Source organism: Mobula birostris, chromosome 10 (assembly GCF_030028105.1).
Source record: "Mobula birostris isolate sMobBir1 chromosome 10, sMobBir1.hap1, whole genome shotgun sequence".
Lineage (NCBI taxonomy): Eukaryota > Metazoa > Chordata > Chondrichthyes > Myliobatiformes > Myliobatidae > Mobula > Mobula birostris.
In genome coordinates this window covers 127,815,412-127,839,737 of record NC_092379.1, presented here as the reverse complement: position 1 = coordinate 127,839,737, position 24,326 = coordinate 127,815,412, and the positions used below count along the sequence as shown (strand labels likewise).

The window sequence follows — 24,326 nt, the reverse complement described above, 5'->3', positions numbered from 1 at the left end:
AGGCAAAGAGGTAAGGGAAGAATGCTCGATAGTATTCGGCTGCAGGGAGAGCGAGAGGACTAGAAGTGGACAGCACAAGGTGAAGAGGCGCTGGGTGTTGAGCCAGCACACATGATGGATAGGATGCGTTGCTGTGGAAATGGCAGACTGGGAGTGGATACGGAAGGGTTGTGCTCAGGTTGATGTGAAAGGGAGATGTGGCTTAGATGGGCTTGAAAGGAAAATGACGGCCTGGAGCTCAAGGAGGCATGGTAGGTTGGTGGCCGAGCAGACCGGGTAGGGTGAACAGCGGACAGGGAGAGACGGAGCGGGAGGGACAAACAAGCAATGGATGCGCTACAGAAAGTGGCTGCAGGGTGATTAAAAGTAGGCTGTAAAAAGTGAACAGTGATGAAGCAGTGCTCTGAGGGTAGAGCAAGTGTGAACTTCGGTGAGGGGAATTGGAATGCCAGACTGGGTGTAGAACCGGCTGGGTGTAGCTCAGGCGAATGTAAAAGGGAGGTCAGTGTGTGGCTTATAAGTGGTCCTGATAGGAAGGTGGCAGGCTGGCCCTCAAGCAGACATGAATGGAAAAAGGCAGGGTTAGGCTCAAGTGGATCTGATAGAGCAGCGGTCCCCAACCACTGGGCTGCGGACCGATACCGGGCCGCAAAGCATGTGAGGAAACGATATGATTTGGCGATTTGAAATGATATGAGTCAGATGCACCTTTCCTCATTCTCTGTCACGCCCACTGTTGGAACTTGAACGCACGCGAGGTCATGACGCACGCGTCCTCCATGTCAGTGTGGGAAGAAGATCAACTCCTCGAGCTTGCAAATAACGGTGGGCTGAAAAGTATATTTGTCATAACGTCTCTGCCGGCATTCTGGATCAAAGTCAAGGCTAAATATCCTGAGATAGCCACAAAAGCACTGAAAACGTTGCTTCCATTTCCAATGTATCTCTGCGAAGCCGGGTTTTCTGCAATGAATGTAACAAAAACTAAATTGCGGAATAGACTGGACATAAGGAACCCCCTTCGAGTATCGCTGTCTCCCATCACCCCTCGATGGCACCGTCTTGTTGCAGGGAAACAAGCCCAGGACTCCCACTGATTCAGTGATATTGGTGTGTTGCAATGATTTTATATGTTCATACGGGGAAAATATGCACTGGGTGTTTAATATTAAATTCATTAGATAAAGCCTTTAAGAAACAAAATTGAGTGTATTAGCCACTTATAAGTGACTTAGTTGACTTATCACCTATATTCCGGTCGTGATTAACACCCCCTCCCCCACCAACCGGTCAGCTGGTCCGCAAGAATATTGTCAATATCAAACCGGTCCGCGGTGCAAAAAAGGTTGTGGACCCCTGTGATAGGATGATGGCCCAGCAGGCCAGATAGGATGAATCAGGAGCAGAGATAGACAGAGTGATGGGGGCATCAAGGTAAGGAATGAAAAATAGCAGTTCAGTTTAAAAAATACACAAAAACAACTAAATGTTTTATGAAGACTAAAAAAAATGATGTCCACAATCCAGAGACATGGATAAACTGCGTCTCCAATTAATCAATGGATCCTGATGTTGGTAATTAATGCAGTTCCAATATATGCTGTTACTGAGAGGTAGAGCCATGTTTATCAATTAAGTAATTTAATTACGTTGCATACTCCATCATGTAGTTTAATCGACTCCGTAATAACATGTTTAATTTTAGCCTTGCAACTTTGCAAAATCAATACATTAGCAAAGATAGTACAAAGCAAAGTAATACATTTACATATTAAGCACAAGAGATTGTTTTCATATGCTGGAAGTTCAGAGTAACACACACAAAACACTGGAGGAACTCAGAAGGTCAGGCAGCATCTACATATGGAAGGAAATAAACAGTTGACATTTTGGGCGGAGACCCTTCATCAGGATTTTAATTTATATATTAGTATGCTCTTTGTACAAATTACTGACAATAACAGCATCAATTCAGACTTTCAATAAGTTTACAATACCAACATAATTCTGACAAGAAGCACTGATTCATCTGATAGCCCATTTTACTGTACTCTGCAGAAAGTGATCAATTACTTGGAATTAATTGAGGAATACATTAAAAATCCTTCAACAAATTTCCCATAATGTCCTTGAAAACTGGTCATTCTTAAGTGGTTGCCAGTCTTTATTATGACCTTCACAGTAAGTGATGCAGTGATCTTGGGTTTATGCTGCGTTATCAGTAATCCATTGGCTTGCAACATTAAACTCAAATTTGAAACACTGCATTTTTATAAACATGGACACAAGGCAGCTGACTGGTCATTTCACATCTTATTTTTATTTCTACCGCAAATGCCACTCAAGGAAGAAACTCTGGTATCCTTACCACATTCTGTTTCTGAAGTGACTGAGCAAGCTTGTGTCAAACAATTGTAGAGGCCCCATACCAACCTTCTCAGTGCTACTGAACTGGTGCCAAAATATCGGCCTTGCCAGCAATGTTCCCATCCTAAGAATTAACTTTATAAGCCTGAGAGACCCTTGGACGTTTTCTGGTTGTGGAACGATGGTAGTTACAGTGTCTTTGATTCATTATTTAGCCGACTGTCACAATGGGTTCCACAATGGAAATATCAGTCCTTGCGGAGTTTGTGTTGGTGCTAAACCGTGGATTCCGAGCTTCACTGATCCTCTTGTGGCTTCTCCCATCATTCCATGCCTGCCTGTAGGGAGGGGGGCTGTCGGCAAGCTGTTGCACGTGGGTGGCCCTCCTCCTCCTGCAAATACTCAACAGGGATTTGAATTCAGATCGGAAATTTGCGTTCAGCCAGCAGTAGATGAAGGGGTTGTAACATGTACTACTCATGGCAAACCAGTGGAAGGTGAAGTACAAGGCGTTGTTGGTGTTGATGGCCTTGCTGGAGATGAGCACCAAGTAGCAGTTCAAGGGAAACCAACAGACAGCAAACACCACCACCACCAGCATCAGCATCTTCAGCATCATCTTTTTCTTACGCCTGTGGGCAAAGTATTGCTCCACAGTGATGTCCCCAATGGCATTCCGCAACCACAGCTTCTTTGCCACTGTAGTGTAGGCCACGCTTATGATCAGGAGTGGCAGAACATAGAGGAGAATAAAAGTAGACAAGTCCATATACTTCCAATACAAATCTGCTGGCTGTGGGAAATTGTGGAGACACAAACTTCGCACTCGCTCCTTCCTGGAACACAGAATGTACAAGTGATTCACTGTGCTGATGATTTCACACAGGGAGCAGACTTCCTCTGATTGCCGTGGAAATTAGAATTTACTACATTGGCCAGACAAGGAGCATCACCTCTACTACTCATTCAGAAATTCTCCAGCAGAAATGAAGGTCAGGCAGAGAGTGCATTGAACCACCTCTCTGAAGTCAACTACTCCACAATAAATACCTACCCACTGGTGCACTTTTAAAACTATTTACAGTTCTACGGAGAGTGCAACACAATTGGAAAGACTACTCATGTTGAGTTGTAGTCATTGCTAATCACAATCATTTAGTGGTCAATTAATAATTACTTCCCATACAGTCATAGAGCATTACAGCACAGAAACCTGATCTTTAAACCCCATTAATCTATAATTCTGCCGAGCTTCATCAACCTGCACCTGGCCCATAGCCCTCCATATTCCTCCCATCTATGTACCGATCCCAACTTCTCACAAGTGTTGAAATTGAACCTGGACCCATCACTTCCACTAACCGCTTGTTCCACACTCTTACTAAGGTCTGAGTGAAAGAGTTCCCCCTCAGGTTTCCTTAAACATTTCTCCTTTCATACTTAACCTATAGCCTCTAGCCCTCACCTCACCCAATATCAGTGGGAAAAGACTGCTTGTATTTACCCTACCTATAACTCTCACTACTTAGTATACCTCTATTAAATCTCTCCTCATTTCCCTGTGCACCAGAGATATGTGTGCAGTTTTGGTCCCCTAATCTGAGGAAAGACACCTTGCCATAGAGGGAGTACAAAGAAGGTTCACCAGATTGATTCTTGGGATGGCAGGACTTTCATATGATGAAAGACTGGACCAACTAGGCTTATACTCTCTGGAATTTAGAAGATTGAGGGGGGAATCTGATTGAAACATATAAAATTCTAAAGGGATTGGACAGGCTAGATGTAGGAAGATTGTTCCCGATGTTGGGGAAGTCCAGAACGAGGAGTCACAGTTTGAGGATAAAGGGGAAGCCTTTTAGGACCGAGATGAGGAAAAACTTCTTCACACAGAGAGTGGTGAATCTGTGGAATTATCTGCCACAGGAAACAGTTGAGGCCAATTCATTGGCTATATTTAAGAGGGAGTTAGATATGTCCCTTGTGGCTAAAGGGATCAGGGGGTATGGAGAGAAGGCAGGTACAGGGTTCTGAGTTGGATGATCAGCCATGATCATACTGAATGGCGGTGCAGGCTCGAAGGGCTGAATAGCCTACTCCTGCACCTATTTTCTATGTTTCCATGTTTCTATATAGTCCTAACCTATTAAACCTTTCCTTACAACTCAGGTCCTCAAGTCCCAGCAACAGCCTTGCAAAGTTTCCTCTATACTCTTTCAAACTTTCTGATATCTTTCCTGCAGGTAGGTGAACAGAACTGCACACAATATTCCAAATTTGGCCTTACCAATGTCCTATGTAACTTCAACATAACATCCCAAATCCTGTAGTCAATACTCTGATTTGTGAAGGGTAATGTGTGAAAAGCTCTTTTTACACTTATCTACCAATGATAGCACTTCCAAGGAATTATGGATCTGTATTCACAAATTTCTTTGTTCTGCTGCTGTTCCAATTTACCTTTTTAACCAATGGTAATCTCAACAGGTGTTGTGATCTATCAGCATTAACTAGGCCATAACTTGCAGCTATCTGAATGGCTCTGTGATGTGGTTTTGTATGATTTGGTCAATCACACAATTTGGCAATGAAGCCAAGACCTTCATCTCTCATTGAATAATTCGTTGAGCCATCAGCAACTCTTGTTCCTGAAGAATCACAACAATTCATTATTACCCAAATCCATTTTCAGCTGGCAAAGGAAAATGCTCATTTAAGCTTTACGCAGGAATTGAAAGTCAACCAACAAATGAAATATCACAATCTGATTTATTATCATTGACTTTGAATGTAAAGTTGGTAGCTTTGTAGCAGCAGTACAGTGCAAAGATGCAAGGTTACTATAAGATACAAAATTAAAGAAATAGTCCAGATCAAGGAATAATAGGGTGATATTCAATGATGATAATCAAATAGGAAGTGCTTTAAATACTTAACTGGCCGGGCAAAATTGGTGGGGAAGAAAACATAGAGAATTAACAATTCAGATCAAAGATTATTCTCCATTGATGCTGCCTGTCCTTCTGAGCATTTTCAACATTTTTTTTTTGGTTTTATTTGTATCCTTGCATCTGCAGAGTTTTGCTTTGAGCGATGTGGGAGTTGATGTGAAAAAAATGCTTCTCAGCCCAACTACAGTTTTGTTCTATGTGTTTATAGCATGACACTCATTTGCAACTTCTATGAAAAATATGGAGATGGCCATCTTGCAACTAAGCCTGTATTATCAACTCCAAGATTTGAAAATCTAGAGAAAAGACTAATTAATCATAACATTGGAAAGGTGCATGATTTATTGATTTACATGAGTCCATAGAGAGATGCAGTTTAGCTAGTAGTCCAGCAGAGATCAAAAATCAAATCTAGGGCCAACTGCCTATAACTAGACTCACAGCATGGTTAAAGCATTTACTAGTCAGATGGGAAATCAGAAAACTAAACTTTGGCAAGAGTTAAGCCAATAGCTAAGAAAAACCATCTGATACTGTGCTTTCTTGCATTGTGAAAACTATTTCCTTGTTCTAATATCATTATTCATTTTCTGAGTATAATCACTCAAGGCCGCAGAATTTGATGCTGAGAGAGTGCCAAAGAAAATGCCCTTTTAGGTGTACCTTAATGAAATGAGATAATATACAATGATGAAAGCCTTCCATGTTTGGTTGTTTGATTTTTGTCTCACCTGTATTCAACTTTAAACAACTTCTGGTAGATTGCATGTGGAAGAGAGAAACCTGTAGCCATGATCCAAATGATGATGATGCAGAGAACTCCTTTAGCCTTAGACATTCTCGGCTTCAAGGGATGCATGATAACCTGTGTAAAGCAATGATAAGCCATATCAATGGGTGTCCCATACAACCTAGCTAACACACGCGATATAATGCAGAGACTCTCACTATAGAGGAAGTGTTATATCAAAGAATTCATGACATTGACAATGATAAGTCAGTCCATCAAATTCCATGTTAACATGGTATAGAACAACTAAACAGTCCTATTCTCTTCCTTAGCTCTGTAAAGTCTAAGGAAGAGAATATGACCACCTAGGAGAGTACCACCTTTCAAATGTCCTGATTGACCCAAGGAAAAATGAATTTTAACTCCTCACTTCCCCCCACCCCCATATTTTGCCCATCACTTTGAATCTGTAGTCCTCAAATCATTCATTGATGGGGGCAACTCATGCCCTTGTGTGTATCCATCTGATTTCCTGATAAGCACCCGTGTTCCAAGGAGAAAAAATTCTGTTTCCACAATCTAACCTTGCTGCTGAAATTCCCCCTCTTTTGAACCATTCACTCCCACTCCCTCAAGTGTGGTGACCAGAGCTGAGCACAGTACTCCAGCCGTGATTTTTCAGCAGGTCAACACACCCTCACTGATGCTGCTTGCTGTGCTTCCAGAATCCCCTACGTTTCCACTTCCCTCCCTTGATTCAGATGCATTTATCACACTTGCATCAAAACATACCATGAAATGTGCCATATGCATTAACAACCAACACCATCTAAGAACACCTCTTCTTCTATCCCTCACTCTGGTGTCTTATCTCTTCTCACCGGCCCATCATCTCCCTCCGGGTCCCCTCCTCCCACAGCTAACTCTTCTCTCCTATCAAATTTCCCTTTATCTGTCCTACCCACCCAGCTTCACCTATCACCTTCTGGCTATCCTCCTTCCCCTTTTTATTCTGGCGTCTACCCCTTTCCTGTCCAATCCTGAAGAAGGGTCTCGGACTGAAACGTCAACTGTTTATTCATTTCCATAGATACTGCCTGACCTGCCGAGTTTCTCCAGCATTTAGTGTGGGCTACCATCTAAGAATGTGGTTCTGGCAGAAGCCTGAAGCTGTCAAATCTCCCCAGGGCACCTCTCTGTGTTGGATCCTTAAGTTGCTTTTCTTCATATGCAAGATGAAGTATGCGAAGACTGCTGCTGTAGGTGGCATTGTTGGACAGTGACAAGTAGTATAATCTAGCTGCAATTTTTTCCTCTAGACTACAGGCACTAGAGACGATTGCAAATTACTCACAAACATCTTCTCTAGGAGGTAATCATGAAGTTGCTTTGGAAAAGAAAAGTTTAAGAAGGTACTTCAGAGAGGAAAGTGTTCAGCAAGAAAATTGTGTTGTTCACAGCTGCAATCCTAGTGGATCCATTTATCTTTTTACTCAACACAGGTTACTAATAAGTTAGAATCTGAATTTCCTAAAATACAGGTTTATTCTTAATTTCTAAAGATATATGTTCCAAATACTCTGCTTGCAATACTGCACAGTATATTATGGTAAACGCAAGACCATGTTTAACATAAAAGTGTATTGGTTTGATTGAAGGTGAAATAGTAATGTTGAACAAGGTCATCACAAATTTCTCATCCACTTCCCACTCAGAAGCCTATTTGCACTGAATTTCATTATTTGAGATAAATTTTTAAAAAATGTGAACTATTGGCAAGTGAAGGTTGTTTGATTTTCAGTGAATAACTTCTCATCAGAACAGCTCCCCTCTGGGATGTGTGAATTATACTTAATGAGACTATTAACTGCTGAAGACAAATTTTAAAGGAACTGTTGTGTAGAAAATAAGAATGGCCTTTTGTGGGTTTTATAACTGTAATTAAAAGTAACATTTCTGATTAGAAATTGATGAAGGCTCAGATTTGAATCAGAATCAGGTTTATTTTAACCAGAGTTAAAATCCATATGTCATGAAATTTGTTTTTTTTTGTTTAAATGGCATTACAATGCAAAACATAACATTTATTATAGATTACAAAATATAAATATGTAGTGTTAATGAAGTTGTGTTCATGGATCATTCAGAAATATGATGGCAGAGAGGAAGAAGCTATTGTTAAGACATTGAGTGAGTTTTCAGGCTCAGGGTACCTTCTCCCTGATGGTAGCAATGAGAAGAGGCTATGTCCCAAATGCTGGGGGTCCTTAAGTGATGCTTCAAGAAGTTGGCATCCATCATTCTGGAGGATGTCCTCGACAGTGGGGAGGGTTGGAGCATGATGGAGCTGGCCTCGTCTATCCTGTGCAGCCTCTCAGTTCTGTGCATTGGAGCCTCCATACCAGAATGTGATGATGTGGTGTAATCAGTCAGAATGATCTCCACCAGACATCTGTAGAAATTTGGAAAAGCTTTTGGTGGCATACCAAATCTCTTTAAAATCCTAATGAAGTAGTGCCTTCTTCATTCCTGCATCAGGATAGATCTAGTCACAAACAAGAGAAAATCTGCAGATGCTCAAATCCAAGCAACACAAAATGCTGGAGGAATTAAGCAGGCCAGGCAGCATCTATGCATCTGTGTTGAATACCTGCTGAGTTCCTCCAGCATTCTTTGTGCTGTCAGGATGGATCTATCTTGGTCCCAGGATAGATCCTGAGAAACAGACACCCAGGAACTGGAAGCTATTCATCCATTCTACCACTGACCCCTCAATGAGGACGCATGTTATTCCAACTTGCCCCTTCCTGAAGGCCACAATCAATTCCTTGATCTTTTTGATGTTAACTACAAGGTTGTTCTGACATTCCTCTACTAGATGATCTACCTCACTCCTATACACCTTACATTCCTGTTGCTATCTGAGATTCTGCCAACAGTGCTGCCATAGGCCAATTTATAGATGGCACTTAAGCTGTGCTTAACCACAGTCACGAGTGTAGAGTAGAGCAGTAGGTTATACACACGTCTTTGAGATGTACCTAGTTGATAGCAAGGAGATATTATTACCCATCGAATTGCAGAGAGAGCTACAGTGGCCCAAGTTTTGAAGCCTGTCGATTAGGTATGTTGAACACCAAACTGTAATTGATAAACTGCCACCTGTCATATGTTTTGTTGCTCTCTAGGTGCTCCGAAGCCAAAAGGGAAACCGATGAGTTTGAATCTATTGTAGACCTACTGCAGCAGTAGACGAATTGTAGCAGATCTACTGTAGGTCCTTGCTCAGGCAGGAGTTAATCCTAGCCATGACCAAACACTCAAAGAATTTCATCACAGTATATGTGAGTGCTACTAGGTGTTAGTCATTGAGGCAGCTCACTCTGCTCTTATGCCCTGGTACAATTGATGCCCTTTTGAAGCAGGCAGGAGTTTCCAACTACTGAAATGAGAGGTTGAAGATGTCCTTGAACACGCCAGACATCTTGTTGGCACAGAATTTCAATACCCTGCCAGGTACTTCATCAGGGTCTGATGCATTGCAACGGTTCAGCCTCTTCGAGGATGTTCAGACATCAGCCTTCAAGACAGATCACAGGACCACTAGATGTTGTGCATGATGACAGTATTTGGAGGTTTGTTCAGAGAAGTTGAGTCTTGAGAAATGAACAATGTGAGTTATTAATACATAATCCACTGTACATCAAGTAGAGTCAAACTATCTTTAACAAGCCAATTCTGAGCTGCCTGTCTCATTCGTTGGAGTCCTCAAGTAAGTTTGGGAATGACACCAGGCACCTTGAGGTAATAACTAGCTAGAACCCATTATGCTCAGGAGCACTCTGAAGCACTTCTCCTCAGCTTAAATAAATGGATTATTGTTCTCATTATTTTAGTGGAATTTGTACCATTCTTAGAGGATCTGACAAAGCAAGGTTAGCTTTAGTTATTTGTCACAAGGACATCACAACATTTCTGGCAAGATGGCACCAGTGACCAATGGCAAATTGCAGACAGCTGACAAAACTGCTGGATACTCTTCTTCAAAGTACATTTCTACTGAACTAGGATCGATTGCAACCTGTAATTTCCCCTTTAAGAATGTTTTGGGCTGACTGAACGATCTGCTGCTTCTACGATCTCCTGAGGGTTTCGGCGTGGGGAGCAGCTATGGCCGTTGCTGGGGATGCAAGGTGCATCAATTGCTAATGGCAGAATACAAACCTGTGGTCGGCTCCATTACTCTGTGCCAATTAAAGTGTTGAGCAAGATCAGAATTGACAAGGACGGGAGCAGAAACTGAATAGATGTTTGGTTCAGTCTGCCTGTGTTTGTCCAGTCTCCCCCTCACTGCTGCCAGCAGAAAGTGCAGTAGTTTTGGGTCCCACGCTGAAGGGTGTGATTGTCTAGGCAACTCGCAGCTCATGACTGCAGACTCACTTTTGACTACAGTTCGATGTTTAATATCCTTAGTGCTGAAAGCACTTTACCATTTGTCCAATTTGATCATGGCATTTTCATTGCAGAATTGTATCTACAGCTGTGGTCTGAAGCCATTGACACAGTGCAGAACTGACTGACTCAGTGTCTGCAGCCACAGCTATCAGCTCCTGGACTGGCTTTACTTGCCTCAGTGGCTCGTGGCTATGGACTCATTTCTGGTGACTCTACGGTTTAATGTTTAATAACTTGTGTGTTATTTGCTTGCTTTTTGCTGTTTGTGCAATTTGTTTTCTTTTTTTTTTGCACATTTGATGGCCTTGAGTGGGAGTTTTCTTTAAATGGGTTCTATGGTGTTTCTTTATTTTGTGGCTGTTTGTGGGAAGATGAATCTCAAGACTACCTGGGGAACCCTAGGTAATTTCTAAAGTACATGCTCGGCACATCAGTGTGGGTCGAAGGCCCTGTATTGTGCTGTAGGTTTTCTATGTGTCTGTTGTATACTGTATACATACTTTGACAATAAATGTACTTTGAACATCAGTGAAATACATCAACGACCATCACAGTCAGAGGGTTGTACTGGGAACAGCCCACAGTGTCACTGTTTCCAGCACCAACATAACATGCCTACAATTTACTAATCCTAACTTGTACATCTTTGGAATGTGGGAGGAAACTTGAGCACCCAGAGAAAACCCACACAGCCAATGGAAGAGCATACAAACTCTTTACATAGAGTGTTAGGAATTTTAACCCAAGGGCAATGGTGGTGCAAGGCATTATGTTAATGGATATGATTCTATGCCACCCTCAAGAAATTAGTGGAATATTCCTAAGAAATTAGGAACAGTTCATCTAGCCTCGAGTCTGCTTCACTATTCAATGTGATCATCCAAATTCTGCACTCTGTTCATACCTTCTACCCACGTCCCTCTATGTCTAAATGCTGGGAGAATACGGATCTAGTAAAGGAAGTAGAGCTGAGAAATCAGGTCTGCTATTTGAGATAACACTGAGAAATTTCTTAACTAGAGAGGGTTGTGAATCCAGAATTTGATATTCCCAAAACTTCTGGACGCCCCATCATTGAATATCTGAGTCAAGATCAAGATGTTTGAGTCTTAAGTGATCCTGCATGTCGGTCAGATAGAAGTAGCCATTCAAGGATCAGTGATTTTACTGAATTGCAGAATCAGACAGATTGTAAAATGGTACCATCTGTCATTTCTTATGTTATATTTCAGTCACATAATTTACAACAAATCTGCAGTACATATTGATCTGGACTTTTTGCTATTACTTGTCTTTAAAAGCAGATCAATCATAGACCAATTTCCAGTATTTTTATTTAGAGATACAACATGGTTATAGGCTCTTCCAGCTCAATGGATCTATGCCACCCAATTCCAATTTAGTGGTCAATTAACCTACTAAGACATAATCTTCAGACAGAGGGAGGAAACCTATGCGGTTGTGGGGAGAACATAGAAGATTCTTCCAGACAACGGCGGAAATGATCCTGAGTTGCTGGTGCTGTAATAGTTTTTCACTAACCACTATGCTACCATGCTGCCATGTTTCGTGGCAAAATTTTGTTAATGTTATCAGTCCATGTCTGGCTCCAAATCTAATCCACAAGGATAATTTACGTTGGAAATGGAAGTGCTGGCTATGTGGGGAAACATGTCCTTTCAACACAGATGTCTGAGTGGAATTGATATCCTGCCTCATGACATCCTGAAAACTTTTAATGTTATGAACTATTTGATTAATTCACCTTTGGAAACTTTTCCTGTGACAATATAAGCCCATGTGTGAAAGTAACAAATTGTCAATGCACAATAGCATGCAAACCTATCTGGGCATTCACAGGCATAACCAGGTAATACGAACAGAATTACAGCCCCAGATGGTTTGAACTAACAAGTAATCTTGCCACAACCTCACTGCTGGTGGATCTTCCAGATCTCAACTGTATACGAAGTGAGCGTCTATCTAAAATATGAAAATCATTCTTATCAATGGAGACCTTAACTGGAAACATCGCATATGAAGAGAGAAGTTTAATGTAATCCTTCTAGGAATTTTTATAGCTATATCCAGTAATACATCAAAATAGGTTTCTTAAGGTTGTTGTAGCAGGGGGGTGGTAATGGGGACAAGCTCCCACTACCTATTAAATGCTCCCAATGGTGTGGGCCTCAAATATCCTCTGACAACCAACCTGGCCTTCATGTGTGGTTTAGCTACTAAGCTCCGCGGAACAGTTTCTACTGTCAGGAGGTGGTGCAAAGCAGGGTTACTGGCACCTCAAAGACAGTTGTTTTGGGCAGATGGGGCTCGTCAGCCATGGTTGGCAGCTCATCTAAGAGAAGGAAAACTGATCTCAGACCTCTGTTGCCTTGTGGCTATATCCACTCATGGAGAAGGCTCAGAAGTAAACCGAGAGGGAAAAAATCCAGAGCTGGGGTCCCTAAGGCAGTCCTACATTGAGTTCATTGCTGACTGGCGACTCCTACAACACTGCTGCTGCCAAATTCTATCAGTCTCTGCTGGTTCCTCGGGCTCATCAGATGCATGGAGAGGGGGAGCTTGCTACATGGGCAACAGCTTGCTCTCCATATCGTACTGCCCGGGCTTGCGTATCTAGACAGCTAGGATGCAATATCAACCCTGACCGACAGAGGCCCTCACTCACATCAAAACAAGATTGTTTTTAATTTCATAGAAAAACTACAGATTCCCTAGTCAAACACACAAAATGCAGGAGGAACCCAGCAGGTCAGGCAGCATCTATGGAAATAGATAAACAATCGATTCTTCAGGCTGAGAACTCTCTTCAGGAAAAATTTCTATCCTGTTGAGGGCACTAATAGCCCAGAACTAGATGGCCCCACATTCAGTGTTGGCTTGGAGACATCTATTCGTTGATAACATTTACTGATTAGCTATTAGGGTGTAATAACAGCCAAAGAAAGGACTGACATTGGCTAACAAGCTGCTTTGAGTATTTATTCCCCCATAAACAACAGAAAATCTGCAGATGCTGAAAATCCGAACAACACAATCAAAATGCTGGAGGAACTCAGCAGGCCAGGTAGCATCTATGGAAAACCCTTTGGCAGGACTGGAGAAAAAAAGCTGAGGAGTAGATTTGAAAGGCAGGATGAGAGGGTTGATTGGAAATCTACTCCTCAGCTTTTTTTCCTCACTAGTCCTGCCGAAGGGTTTTGGCCCGAAGTGTCCACTGTACTTTTTTCCATAGATGCTGCCTGGCCTGCTGAGTTCCTCCAACATTCTGTATTTATTCCCCCATGTTCAATCCTGGGACAAGGCCTTACAGGGGTCTGGGGCCAGATTGGCATTATGATGTGGCACTTGCAAACAGAATGTAGCAGTGTGCCGAGAGCAAGCTTCTCACTGCACAAGAAACATTTATTAAGTCTTACTGCATTGCAGGAAACATTTGAAAAACCTTTATGCTTGGGTATCTTTTTGTTTGAATCCTGTAATATAGTGAATCTTCTCCCACGCTAGTTCCCAATCAGTTGCAGAAGGTTTTGTGTTTTGCTGCCTTTCCTGTAGATACTGTACCTGGTGCCGGTCAAGAGCAATGGCAGTGAGGGTCAGGACAGAAACGTGCACAGAACAGTACTGAGCAAAGCGACTAACATGACACATCAACTTGCCGAACACCCAGTTGCTATTCACAAAGCGGACCTGCAAGAGAAAAAGGAATAAATGTCAATAAAATTGCAATATTTATTCATTTTCTGCAGATAATTAATGGACCTTTCAACACCAAGAGTAGAGGAACTGCTCGCTATACTGCATGTGTTGCCTGCTCTCAAATTGACCATAAATTATGAACATAGTAAAATTTAACTTCCTTCACTGGTCATGTAGAACATGATTCCACTCAGTAGGTTTGGGAAGGACTGTATTTAACCACTTTTAGGTTGCTGTATGTGTCCCTAATTTTAACAGCTACCATAGCAACCACTGCAGCATGCTTGGAGAAATACTGATTATTGTAGTTTACTTATTTTTATTTCAATTTAATGTTTCTAACTGCAATTTATTCAATTAGCCTGTAGAGCAGGGGAAGTGAGTGAATGTACCAACACTGTTGTAGTAATATACCACCTTTCCAATCAACTTTACAGTTCAATTCTTCTCAAATGGTCGGGTGGTCATGTAGATAATCCATATAAAGGTGCATTCAGCAGATCATGTAGCCTGAAGTACTTCAAGTGAAGTCCTACACTGATAGATCAATCACTTAGTCATCAAATGTGTTCACAAAAAATGCCCCAGGAATGTGAATGCTACAGTTCCACAGATTTTGCCTTTATAGATTGAGGATTTTATGATATGATGAGGTGCTTATGAAGTACAAGGTATCCAAAAGAACACTTAAGAAATCAGGAGGGTTAAAAGAAAGTATGAAGTTGCTCTTGCAGACAACACAAAGGAGAATCAAAAAACCACAAGATCCTAAGAAACAGGAGCAGAATTAGGCCATTTGGCCCTTTGAGACTTCTCCAGCAGTTCATCATGGTTGATCTAATTTTCCTCTCAGTCTCCTAAGGGATTCTACAGATACGTTAGAGCAAAAGAATTAATAAGGAATAGAACTGGTCCTCTGGAAGACCAGAATGGTAATCCATATGTGGAGCCAAAACAAATGAGGGTGATCTTAAATATTTTTTTACATCTGTATTTACTCAGGAGGCAGAAATGGAGTTTAGAGAAGTGGGGCAAAGTGGCATCAACTTCAAGGACCCTGCACAGAGGAGGTGGTGTTTGCTATCCTGAGGCAAATCAAGGTGGATTAATTCCCAGGGCTTGACAAGGTGTTCCCTCAGACTCTATGGGAGGCAAGTGCGGAAATTTCCAGGGCCCTTGCAGAAATATTAAAATCATCCTTAGCAACAGGAGAGGTACCAGTGGATTGGAGGGTAGCCAATGTTGTTCCACTGTTTATAAAGGCTTAAACATAAACCAGGAAACTGTAGACCTGTGAGTGACATAAGTTATTGGAAGGTATTCTAAGGGACCAGATGTAAAAGTATTTGGATAGACATGGACTGATAAAGGATAGTCAGCATAGTTTGTGTGGTAGGTCATATCTAACCAATCTTATAGAGTTCTTCAAGGAAGTTATCAGGGAAGTGGATGAAGGAAAGACAGTGGATGTTGTCTACATAGACTTCAGCAAAACATTTGACAAGGTTCTGCATGGGAGGTTGGTCAAGGTTTTGCCACTTGGTGTTCAAGTTGAGGTAGTAAACTGGATTAGACCTTAGCTTTATGGGAGAAGCCAGAGAGTGGTAGTAGATGGTTGCATCTCTTACTGGAGGCCTGTGACTAGTGGTCACATGGATCAGTGCTGGGTCTGTTGCTGTTTATTATCCAGATTGTTGATATAGATGTCAATGTGTAAACTGGATCAGCAAATTTGCAGATGATACCAAGATCGGTGGTGTAGTGAACACCAAGGAATGCTATCGTGGCTTGCAGAGGGATCTGCATCAGCTGGAAAAATGGGCTGAAAATAGCAGATGGAATTTAATGCAGACAAGTGTGAGGTGTTGCACTTTGGTAGCACTAACCAGACTAGGTCCTACAGTGAATGGTAGGGCACAGAGATGTGTGGCAGAAAGAAAGGTCTGGGAACACAGGTCCATAATTTGATGAAAGTGGTGTCACAGGTAGATAGGGTCATAAAGAAAGCTTTTGGCACATTGGCCTACACAAATCCATGGATTGAGTACAAAGTTGGCATATTATGTTGAAGTTGTATATGACATTGTTGAGGCCTAATTTGGAGTATTGTGTGCATTTGTGTACCTATAGGAAAGATGTTTGAAAGAGTGCAGAGAAAATTTACAAGGATGTTGCCAGGTCAGGAGAACCCGATTTATAAGGGAAGATTGAATAGATTAGGACTTATTCCTTAGAACGTAGAGTACTGAGGGAAGATTTGATAGAGGTATACAAAATTAAGAGGGGCATAGATAGGGTAAATGCAAGCAGGCTTTTTCCACTGACTACAACCAGAGATCTTGAGTGATGTGTGAAAGGTGAAAGTGGTGCATGTTAGTTTAATTTCAACATTTAAGAGAAGTTTGTGTAGGTATATGGATAGAAAGGGTTTGGAGGGCCATAGCCCCAGTGCAGGTAAATGAGAGTAGGCAGTTTAAATGGTTTTGCGATGGACTAGGTGGGCCAAAAGGCCTGTTTCTGTGTTGTACTACTCATGTCCACCTCAGAAAAAATAAATCTAATTTACAGAGAGTGAGACATTTCCTCCCCCTCTCCCCATTGTCTTCATCATGCCATTACATTAACCAACTGCGCATGATCATCCTGGAACCCAATTAAACTCAATTAAATCAATTAAATAGGTCAAAAACAAAATGCTTAAACTTACACTCTGGTGGCAAGTTTTAAGTGAAACCTTGAGCACTCTGTTCAGTCAAAACCCAAAGGCACAGCTCATAGATCAAAATTTCCTAGTACTTTGCTGTCACTTTACTGATGGCTTGAGATGCAAATTTGACAGAACGTAAAACTTACTAAGGTTTGTCATCAAATTAAGTTTAAACTCATTGTTATATAATGACAACAACTTGATGAATATCTAAATGCAAGATGAAAAACATTGGCTACGTTATCTGTTTCCTCAGAACTGGGAATTTATCATGAAAGCAGAATCATGTTTGGTGTACAGCCAAATTAAATGTCCACATGTTCCTTCAGCTCACATGATATTCTTCCATATTGGAAAAACACTTGATTTAAGGGGATCAAGGAGCTTGCAAATGATAGGGTTGAAGTGTCTTGTCATTACGCTCCAAGCATGCCAAATTTTTTTTTTAATGCACCTTTTTTATATGCTCGTTGCTTGTTTCTAACCAGCATAGCATGTTTCTAAATAGATTGAAGCAGGCACTTCACCTGGCTTGTATTTAAACCTAATATATTCCACTGGAACCTAAAACAGTACAACACAGTACAGGCACTTCAGTTCACAATGCAGCGCCCATCTATCTAAACCTACTCCATGATCTATCTAACCCTTTCCTCCTACATAGCCCCTGGCCCAGGAGTTCCCAATCATTTCTATGTCATGGACCAATACCATTAAGCAAGGGATCCATGGACCACAGATTGGGAACTCTTGCCTTATCCCATCATTTTTCTTTCATCCATGCACATCTCCAAGAGCCTCTTAAATGTCCCCAGTGCATCAGCTCTACTACTCTGGCAGTGCATTCCAGGAGCTTATCATATTGAAAACCCTAAACCTTCCTCACTTACTTTAAAAAGATGCCCTCTTGTATTAGCCATTGCCTACCTGGGAAAAGGCACTGACTGTACACTTTACCTATGCCTCTTATGATCTTATACACCTCTATCAAGTTGGCACTCATCCCCCTTTACTCCAAACAAAAATCTAGTTTGTTCAAGTTTTCCATACAAGAAAGGTCCTGGTAAATCTCCTCTTTCAAGCTTCTGGTAAACTCTCTCTAAACCTTCCACATCCTTCCAAAGGTGACCAAACTGAACACTAAACTTGAAGTGTGGTCTAACCAGAGTTTTATAGAGCCACAACAGGGCTCTTGAACTCAATCAGCCAACACACCATATGCTTTCTTCGCCACCATATCAACTTGCATAGCAATTTTAAGAGACCCATGTGCTTGGACTCCAAAATCCTTCTGTCCCTCCACACTAAGAATCCTTCCAATAATTATATTCCCTGCCTCATGTTCAATCTTCCAAATTATATTACTTCACACTTCTCTGGATTGGATACTACCTGCCACATCAGCACAATGAGAGTTGGTAGAAGGGGTGGGTGGATTTAAGAGAATACAAGATACACACTCCAGCACAATGATATTAGGGGTTCATCTTCCTAATTAACTAACCCAGTTTGATCTAGACCTTAACTGGAGAGAAACAGGGCTAGTTATATCACCCATTTGGAAAGGAATTGTAGTGGTTCCTGAAGTAGTGGTTCCAATTTATTGCAACTTTGACACATCAGTTCACTAAAGTGGATATTGACATCAGATAAAAATCGTAAACAAGGATATTTCTGATTCCCCTTTCACCCCTTTTCCACCCCTGCCCATAACCTCCCTTTGATGCCTGTCCTCCTTCCCTTTCTTCCATGATCCACTGTCCTCACCTATCAGATTACTTCTTTAGCTCTGCACTTCTTCTACCTATCACCTCCAGCTTCTTACTTCATCCCCCTTCCTCCTCCTCTATCACCTGCTAACTTTTACCCCTTCCTCTTCCTCCACCTTATTCTGGCTTCTTCCCCCTTCCTTTCCAGTCCTGATGAAGGGATTGGCCTGTCAACTCTTTATCCTTCATCATAAATGCTGCCTGATCTGCTGAGTTCCTCCAGCATTTTGTGTTTGTTACTCAGTGAAAATCAGTTGACCGGCCAGCATAATAAAGCACACTGATCAGAGGCAACACCAAATTGTAGATCAAAATATACCTGGCAAGATCAGCCAGTAACATTTTCAATTACCAATGCATTTTCATGCACGATTGTCAAAGCTCTAATTTGCCTTGTCTTTTCAGGTGACTTGTAAATAAATGGAAATCCAGGACAGTTATGATTTTAAACTGATATGCCCTGTCTATATTACTGTTGACTTACTCCCAGGTGAAGTGGTCATAAAAAAGTACCTGAAGCTTTAATTAAAATTTTTATTATCAATGGCATGCCAAATAGTTAATTCAATTGAAGATTGCAGCCTTGAGCATATTATCCCAATTTCAAATTAAATTAAGGTTGCTAAACAAAGGACATGTCCCCTGGAGCAGACACAGAATTAGGATCTAGCAGATTAGGGTTCTGTTAGTAGTTATATACTCCTACAGAGGGAGAGACACTTAATGTGTGGTGCTGAAAATTAATGGGTTATTCCCTTGGCAGCAATAACTCAAGTCCTAGGATTTTACTGTGCATATCCACACTGGTAGGACTGCTATTTTTTGATGCATGTTCATGCAGATAGAACTGGGCAAAGCTAATAAATTCATGCAGATCTGGATGGTGGTCTCTTAAACCCCAAGGCAAGCAATGCGATGATTATAACACAGCTGCCTGTTTCCCCATCCCACTCCCCCAGCTACAAGCACAGGAGTAAGGAGTTTGTGTAACACTCTTGCAGTGCCAGCAGCCTAGTTCAATTCTTGTTGCTCAGTCCTGAATGACCATTTCCTTATTTTGAGCTTTGGTCTCGATAAATTCACTTGGGGAAATAACCTCTCTGCATCTACCCCGTCAAGTTTTAGTGAGATCACCACATTGGGTGGCCTGGTAGCATAGCGGATAGTATAATGGTAGTATGGTGCCACTGACCTGGGTTCAACCCCACAACTGTCTGTAAGGAGTTTATACATTCTTCCCGCGACTACATGGGGTTTCCTCTGGGTGCTCCAGTTTCCTTCCACATTCCAAAAACGTATAGATCAATACGTAGGTTAATTGATTACATGGTGTCATTTGTTGGGCCTCAAGGACCTGTTACCATGCTGTATGTGTAAATAAATTAAAGTAATGGACAGGCGTCTATAATTCTTTACCATTGATCCTGCCATGGCAGTTAACCTATTAGAATCTTTGCCAAGACTGGAGAAGTTACATTCAAAATACTTCAATAAATTAAACAGAGATTGAGAGGGTACCTGATAGAAGTTTAAAGATTGAAAGGCATAGGTAAAGTAGACAACCAGTATCTTTCTCCCCAAGATAAAGATGCTGAATACTAGAAGGTGTGTATTTAAGGTAAGTGTGGGTTAAGCTCAAAAGAGATGCATAGGTCAAGTTATTTTTAATAGAGTGATGGGTGCCTGGAATGCACTGCCAGGGGTGGAACTAGAGGCAAACCCAATTGTGGCGCATATGAGGCATTTTGGTAGGCACATAAATGTGTAGAGAATGGGGAGACATATGGACATTGTGTCGGTAGGAGGAATTAGATTCATTCAGTGCAATATCATTCGCCAGAAGTCCTATTCCTGTGCTTCAATGTCTATGTTCTAGATCTGAAATAGATGCTCAAAAGTTGAAATATGTTACTACATCAGTCTCAGTAACCATAAACCTATTCAATTATTATGAAGAGTCATCTAGCTCATTAATGTCCTTCAGTAAGAGACCTTTCCCAGCCTGACCTATGTGACTCAGAGCCATCAGCTTAATTGCCTTTAGTTCAGGGGTGATCAGGGATAGATAAAAATGCTGGCATTGCCATTGTAACCTTCATTCAGCAAATAAATGCCAAAGGAATGATAAGGAGTTCCAATCATTTGGGCAACAGCATTTCATAAAATTTTAGTGGACCATTCCCAACCCTCACAACCAGGGTCACATCTGAACTCAGATGTGAATTGTGAAGAGGATGTTTCTACTAGTGGGAGAGTCCAAGATCAGGGGGCACTGCATCAGAATAAAGAATGTCCCTTTAGATCAGAGATGAGGTGGATTCTCTTTAGCCAGAGTGTTGCGATTCTGTGGATTTCATTGCCTCAGGCAGGTGTGGAAGCCAAATCACTTGGTACATTTAAAGCAGAGATTAACAGGATCTTGATTAGTAAATACATCAAAGTTTACAGGGAGAAGGCAGGAGAATGAGTTTGAGAGAGATAATAAATCGCCATTATTGAATAGCAGAGCAGCCTCAAGGGCTGAATGGCCTAATTCTGCTCCAATATCTTATGGAATTATGTCAAAGTTAATATGGTGGCTTATTTCCCATCAGCAGGTGAATGTAGACACAACACTGAAAGTTGGGTACCATATTCAGTGGAATCAATGCCATATGACTGTCACACTATCTGCTGGAACCCACTATTCCTTTGGCCCTGGTTCCCAGATAGGAGCACAGGAATGTTTCCATGAAGTCCTAAGGATAATGGCTAACTTCAATTCTTCTCTGACACTGACTGCCATCTTCGCACCTTCCTCACCCACTTGGTGATCCTGCTAGAAATTTCTGCACATTTGTCAAAGGTTAGCAGAAGCAATATAGTGTCATAGAAAAGTACAGCACAAAAACAGACCCTTTGGCCCATCTAGTCCATGCTGAAGCATATAAACTGCCTGGTCTGATCGACTTGCTCCCAGACCATAACCATCCATGTACCTATCCAAACTTCTCTTAAACATTGAAATTGAGCTCGCACGTACTGGCAGCTTGTTTCACACAGTCACAACTCTCTGAGTGAGGAGGTTTCCTTGCATGTTCACCTTAAACTTTTTCACTTTCAGCATTAAGCCATGATCTCTCGTTATAGTCCCATGATCTCTTGTTGTAGTCCCACCCAACCTCAGTGGAAAAAGCCTGCTGGCATTTAACCTATCTATATCCATCAATTTTGTATACTTCTATGAAATTTCCCCTCATTAAATATTGGAGCGACTGGGGTTGTATACACTGGAATTTAGAAGGATGAGAGGGGATCTGATTGAAACATATAAGATTATTAAGGGATGGACACGCTATAGGGAGGAAGCATGTTCCCGATGTTGGGGGAGTCCAGAACCAGAGGCCACAGTTTAAGAATAAGGGGTAGACCATTTAGAACGGAGTTGAGGAAAAACTTTTTCACACAGAGGGTTGTGGATCTGTGGAATGCTCTGCCTCAGAAGGCAGTGGAGGCCAGTTCTCTGGATTCTTTCAAGAAAGAGTTAGATAGAGCTCTTAAAGATAGCGGAGTGAAGGGATATGGGGAGAAGGCAGGAAAAGGGTACTGATTGTGGATGATCAGCCATGATCACAGTGAATGGTGGTGCTGGCTCGAAGAGCCGAATGGCCTACTCCTGCACCTATTGTCTATTCTTCTATGCCCCAAGGAATAAAGTCCTAAGCTATTCAATCTTTCCTTATAACTCAGGTCCTCCAGTCCCAGCAACATCCTTGTAAATTTTCTGTGGCAAGCGCTTTCTTTACAACCCTGTCTACCTGTGCCACCACTTTCAATAAATTATGGACCTGTATTTTCAGATCCCTTTGTTCTACTACACTCCACAGTGCCCTACCATTCACTGCCATTTTCCCAGCTGACCCAGATCCCATTGCAAGATCTGATAGTCTTCCTTGCTATCTACTACACCCCCAATCTAGGGGGTCATCTGCAAATTTGCTGATCTAGTTAACCACACTATAACCAAAATCATTCATATAGATGACAAACAACAATGGGCCCAGTACCCATCCTCTAGAAGCAACCATCTATTACCACTCTGGCTTCTTCCACAAAACCAATGTCTAATCCAATTTACCACCTCATCTTGAATACCAAGCAAATGAACTTTCCTGATCAACCTCCTATGTGTCAAATGCCTTGCTAATGTCCATGTAGACAACATCTACTGCTTTGTCTTCATCAACAATCCTGGGAACTTCCTCAATAAACTCAATAAGATTAGTTAAACACAACCTACCATACACAAAACTGTGCTAATTATCCCTAATCAGTCCATCTATGTAAATACTCATATGTCTGGTCCCTTAGAATATCTTCCAATAACTTAATCAATACCTCCATTGTGGCATTCTTATTTTGAAAGGATACTCTCCTGGTAATTAACAATGACCATACAACTGTACTGAGACTAATCATCCATTGTAATAAACATGAAGCTGCTTTTAGAAAAATACTCTGTCAAAATCTTTTCATTGTTTATGAGTATACTGTTTATCACGTTAGAAAATTAAGGCTTGCAGAACGCCATTTTCTGCCTACTCAATGTTCAGGAGTAATGACGGTCCAAGTCTTTCTAAGCTCTGTTTTTTGACCCAAACGCCCATCAGGAGTTAAACCATATTTCGAATAGGCTTGACCTCAAGATAATTCTTGAGATCTCCACTTTGGTTAAGACAAGAAGTAGGGCTTACCAGTGTGAATGGGGTGTTGAGAAGGGTGATCATAATATCTGCTACGGCCAGGTTAGCTATGAAGAGGCTTGTTGCGGAATGCATCCGCTTGTTTTTTATCACCACCTGGCAGACGAGGACATTGCCGAACAGTGAGATGACAATGATGACTGAGTAAGCCACAATCAGCAGCGCCTTCACAGTCGGGTTCTTGGACTCGGCTTCATACTTGGTATGATTGTTGAAGATGCCCCAGTCTTCGATGGTTAGGTTGCCCCAATTGAAGAACGAGGTGGTGTTGGAGAGGCCATACAGGGCGAAGAAGAAGTCGCTGCCATTGACCTCTTCACCGTTTTTTCGGACGGAGTTGGTTACATAGGACAAAGGAAGCCACAGATAGCGGCTCATCGCAATCATTCAAGTTTCACAAACTTACGGGCATCTGGGTCGGTCTTCTAGCCAGCAAGTCTACAGCTATGGAAACATCGCCTTTCGCAACAGTCTATCTATAAAAGCGGCAATACAGTAATTAGCCCTCAGCCTTTTTTTTGTTGGGAATATGGTCGCGTTGGTTTTATGCCCCCTTATTTCAGCAACATTGCGGAGCCGAGCTGAGCAGCATTTATACAAAGCCAGGCAAGCCGCGAAAGGCGGGGTTTCTGAATCAGCCAATCGAATCCACTCCTTCCAGCCAATCAGATGGCTTCATCATTCGGTTTGCTGTTTCAGTTTATCACTGAGACTTGCCCAAGTGGTCCGAAGTTTCTGCACTTCCCAGTCATTCGTGGACAAGCCGGCCGAATAATTTCTTTCTCTCTCTTTCAAATGCAAAACACTTAAAATTACAGCTCCGTCTGTCACTCAGAGTCGAGTTAATAAGCCGAGACGCCCACATAACTGCTGCCTTTTACAGAAATA

General features: G+C 41.8%; 1 protein-coding gene across 1 annotated transcript; it reads right to left on the bottom strand.

The window, feature by feature from the left end:
• Positions 1 to 1,684: 1,684 nt before the first annotated feature.
• LOC140204591 (G-protein coupled receptor 83-like) lies at positions 1,685 to 23,986 on the bottom strand. The gene is made up of 4 exons (XM_072271315.1): positions 23,430 to 23,986; positions 14,086 to 14,211; positions 6,050 to 6,183; positions 1,685 to 3,203 (listed from the first exon to the last, which is right to left on the bottom strand). Exons 1-4 carry the CDS (start codon positions 23,823 to 23,825, stop codon positions 2,579 to 2,581), a joined length of 1,281 nt encoding a protein of 426 aa, XP_072127416.1. The 5' UTR covers positions 23,826 to 23,986; the 3' UTR covers positions 1,685 to 2,578.
• Between the last annotated feature and the right edge of the window lie 340 nt (positions 23,987 to 24,326).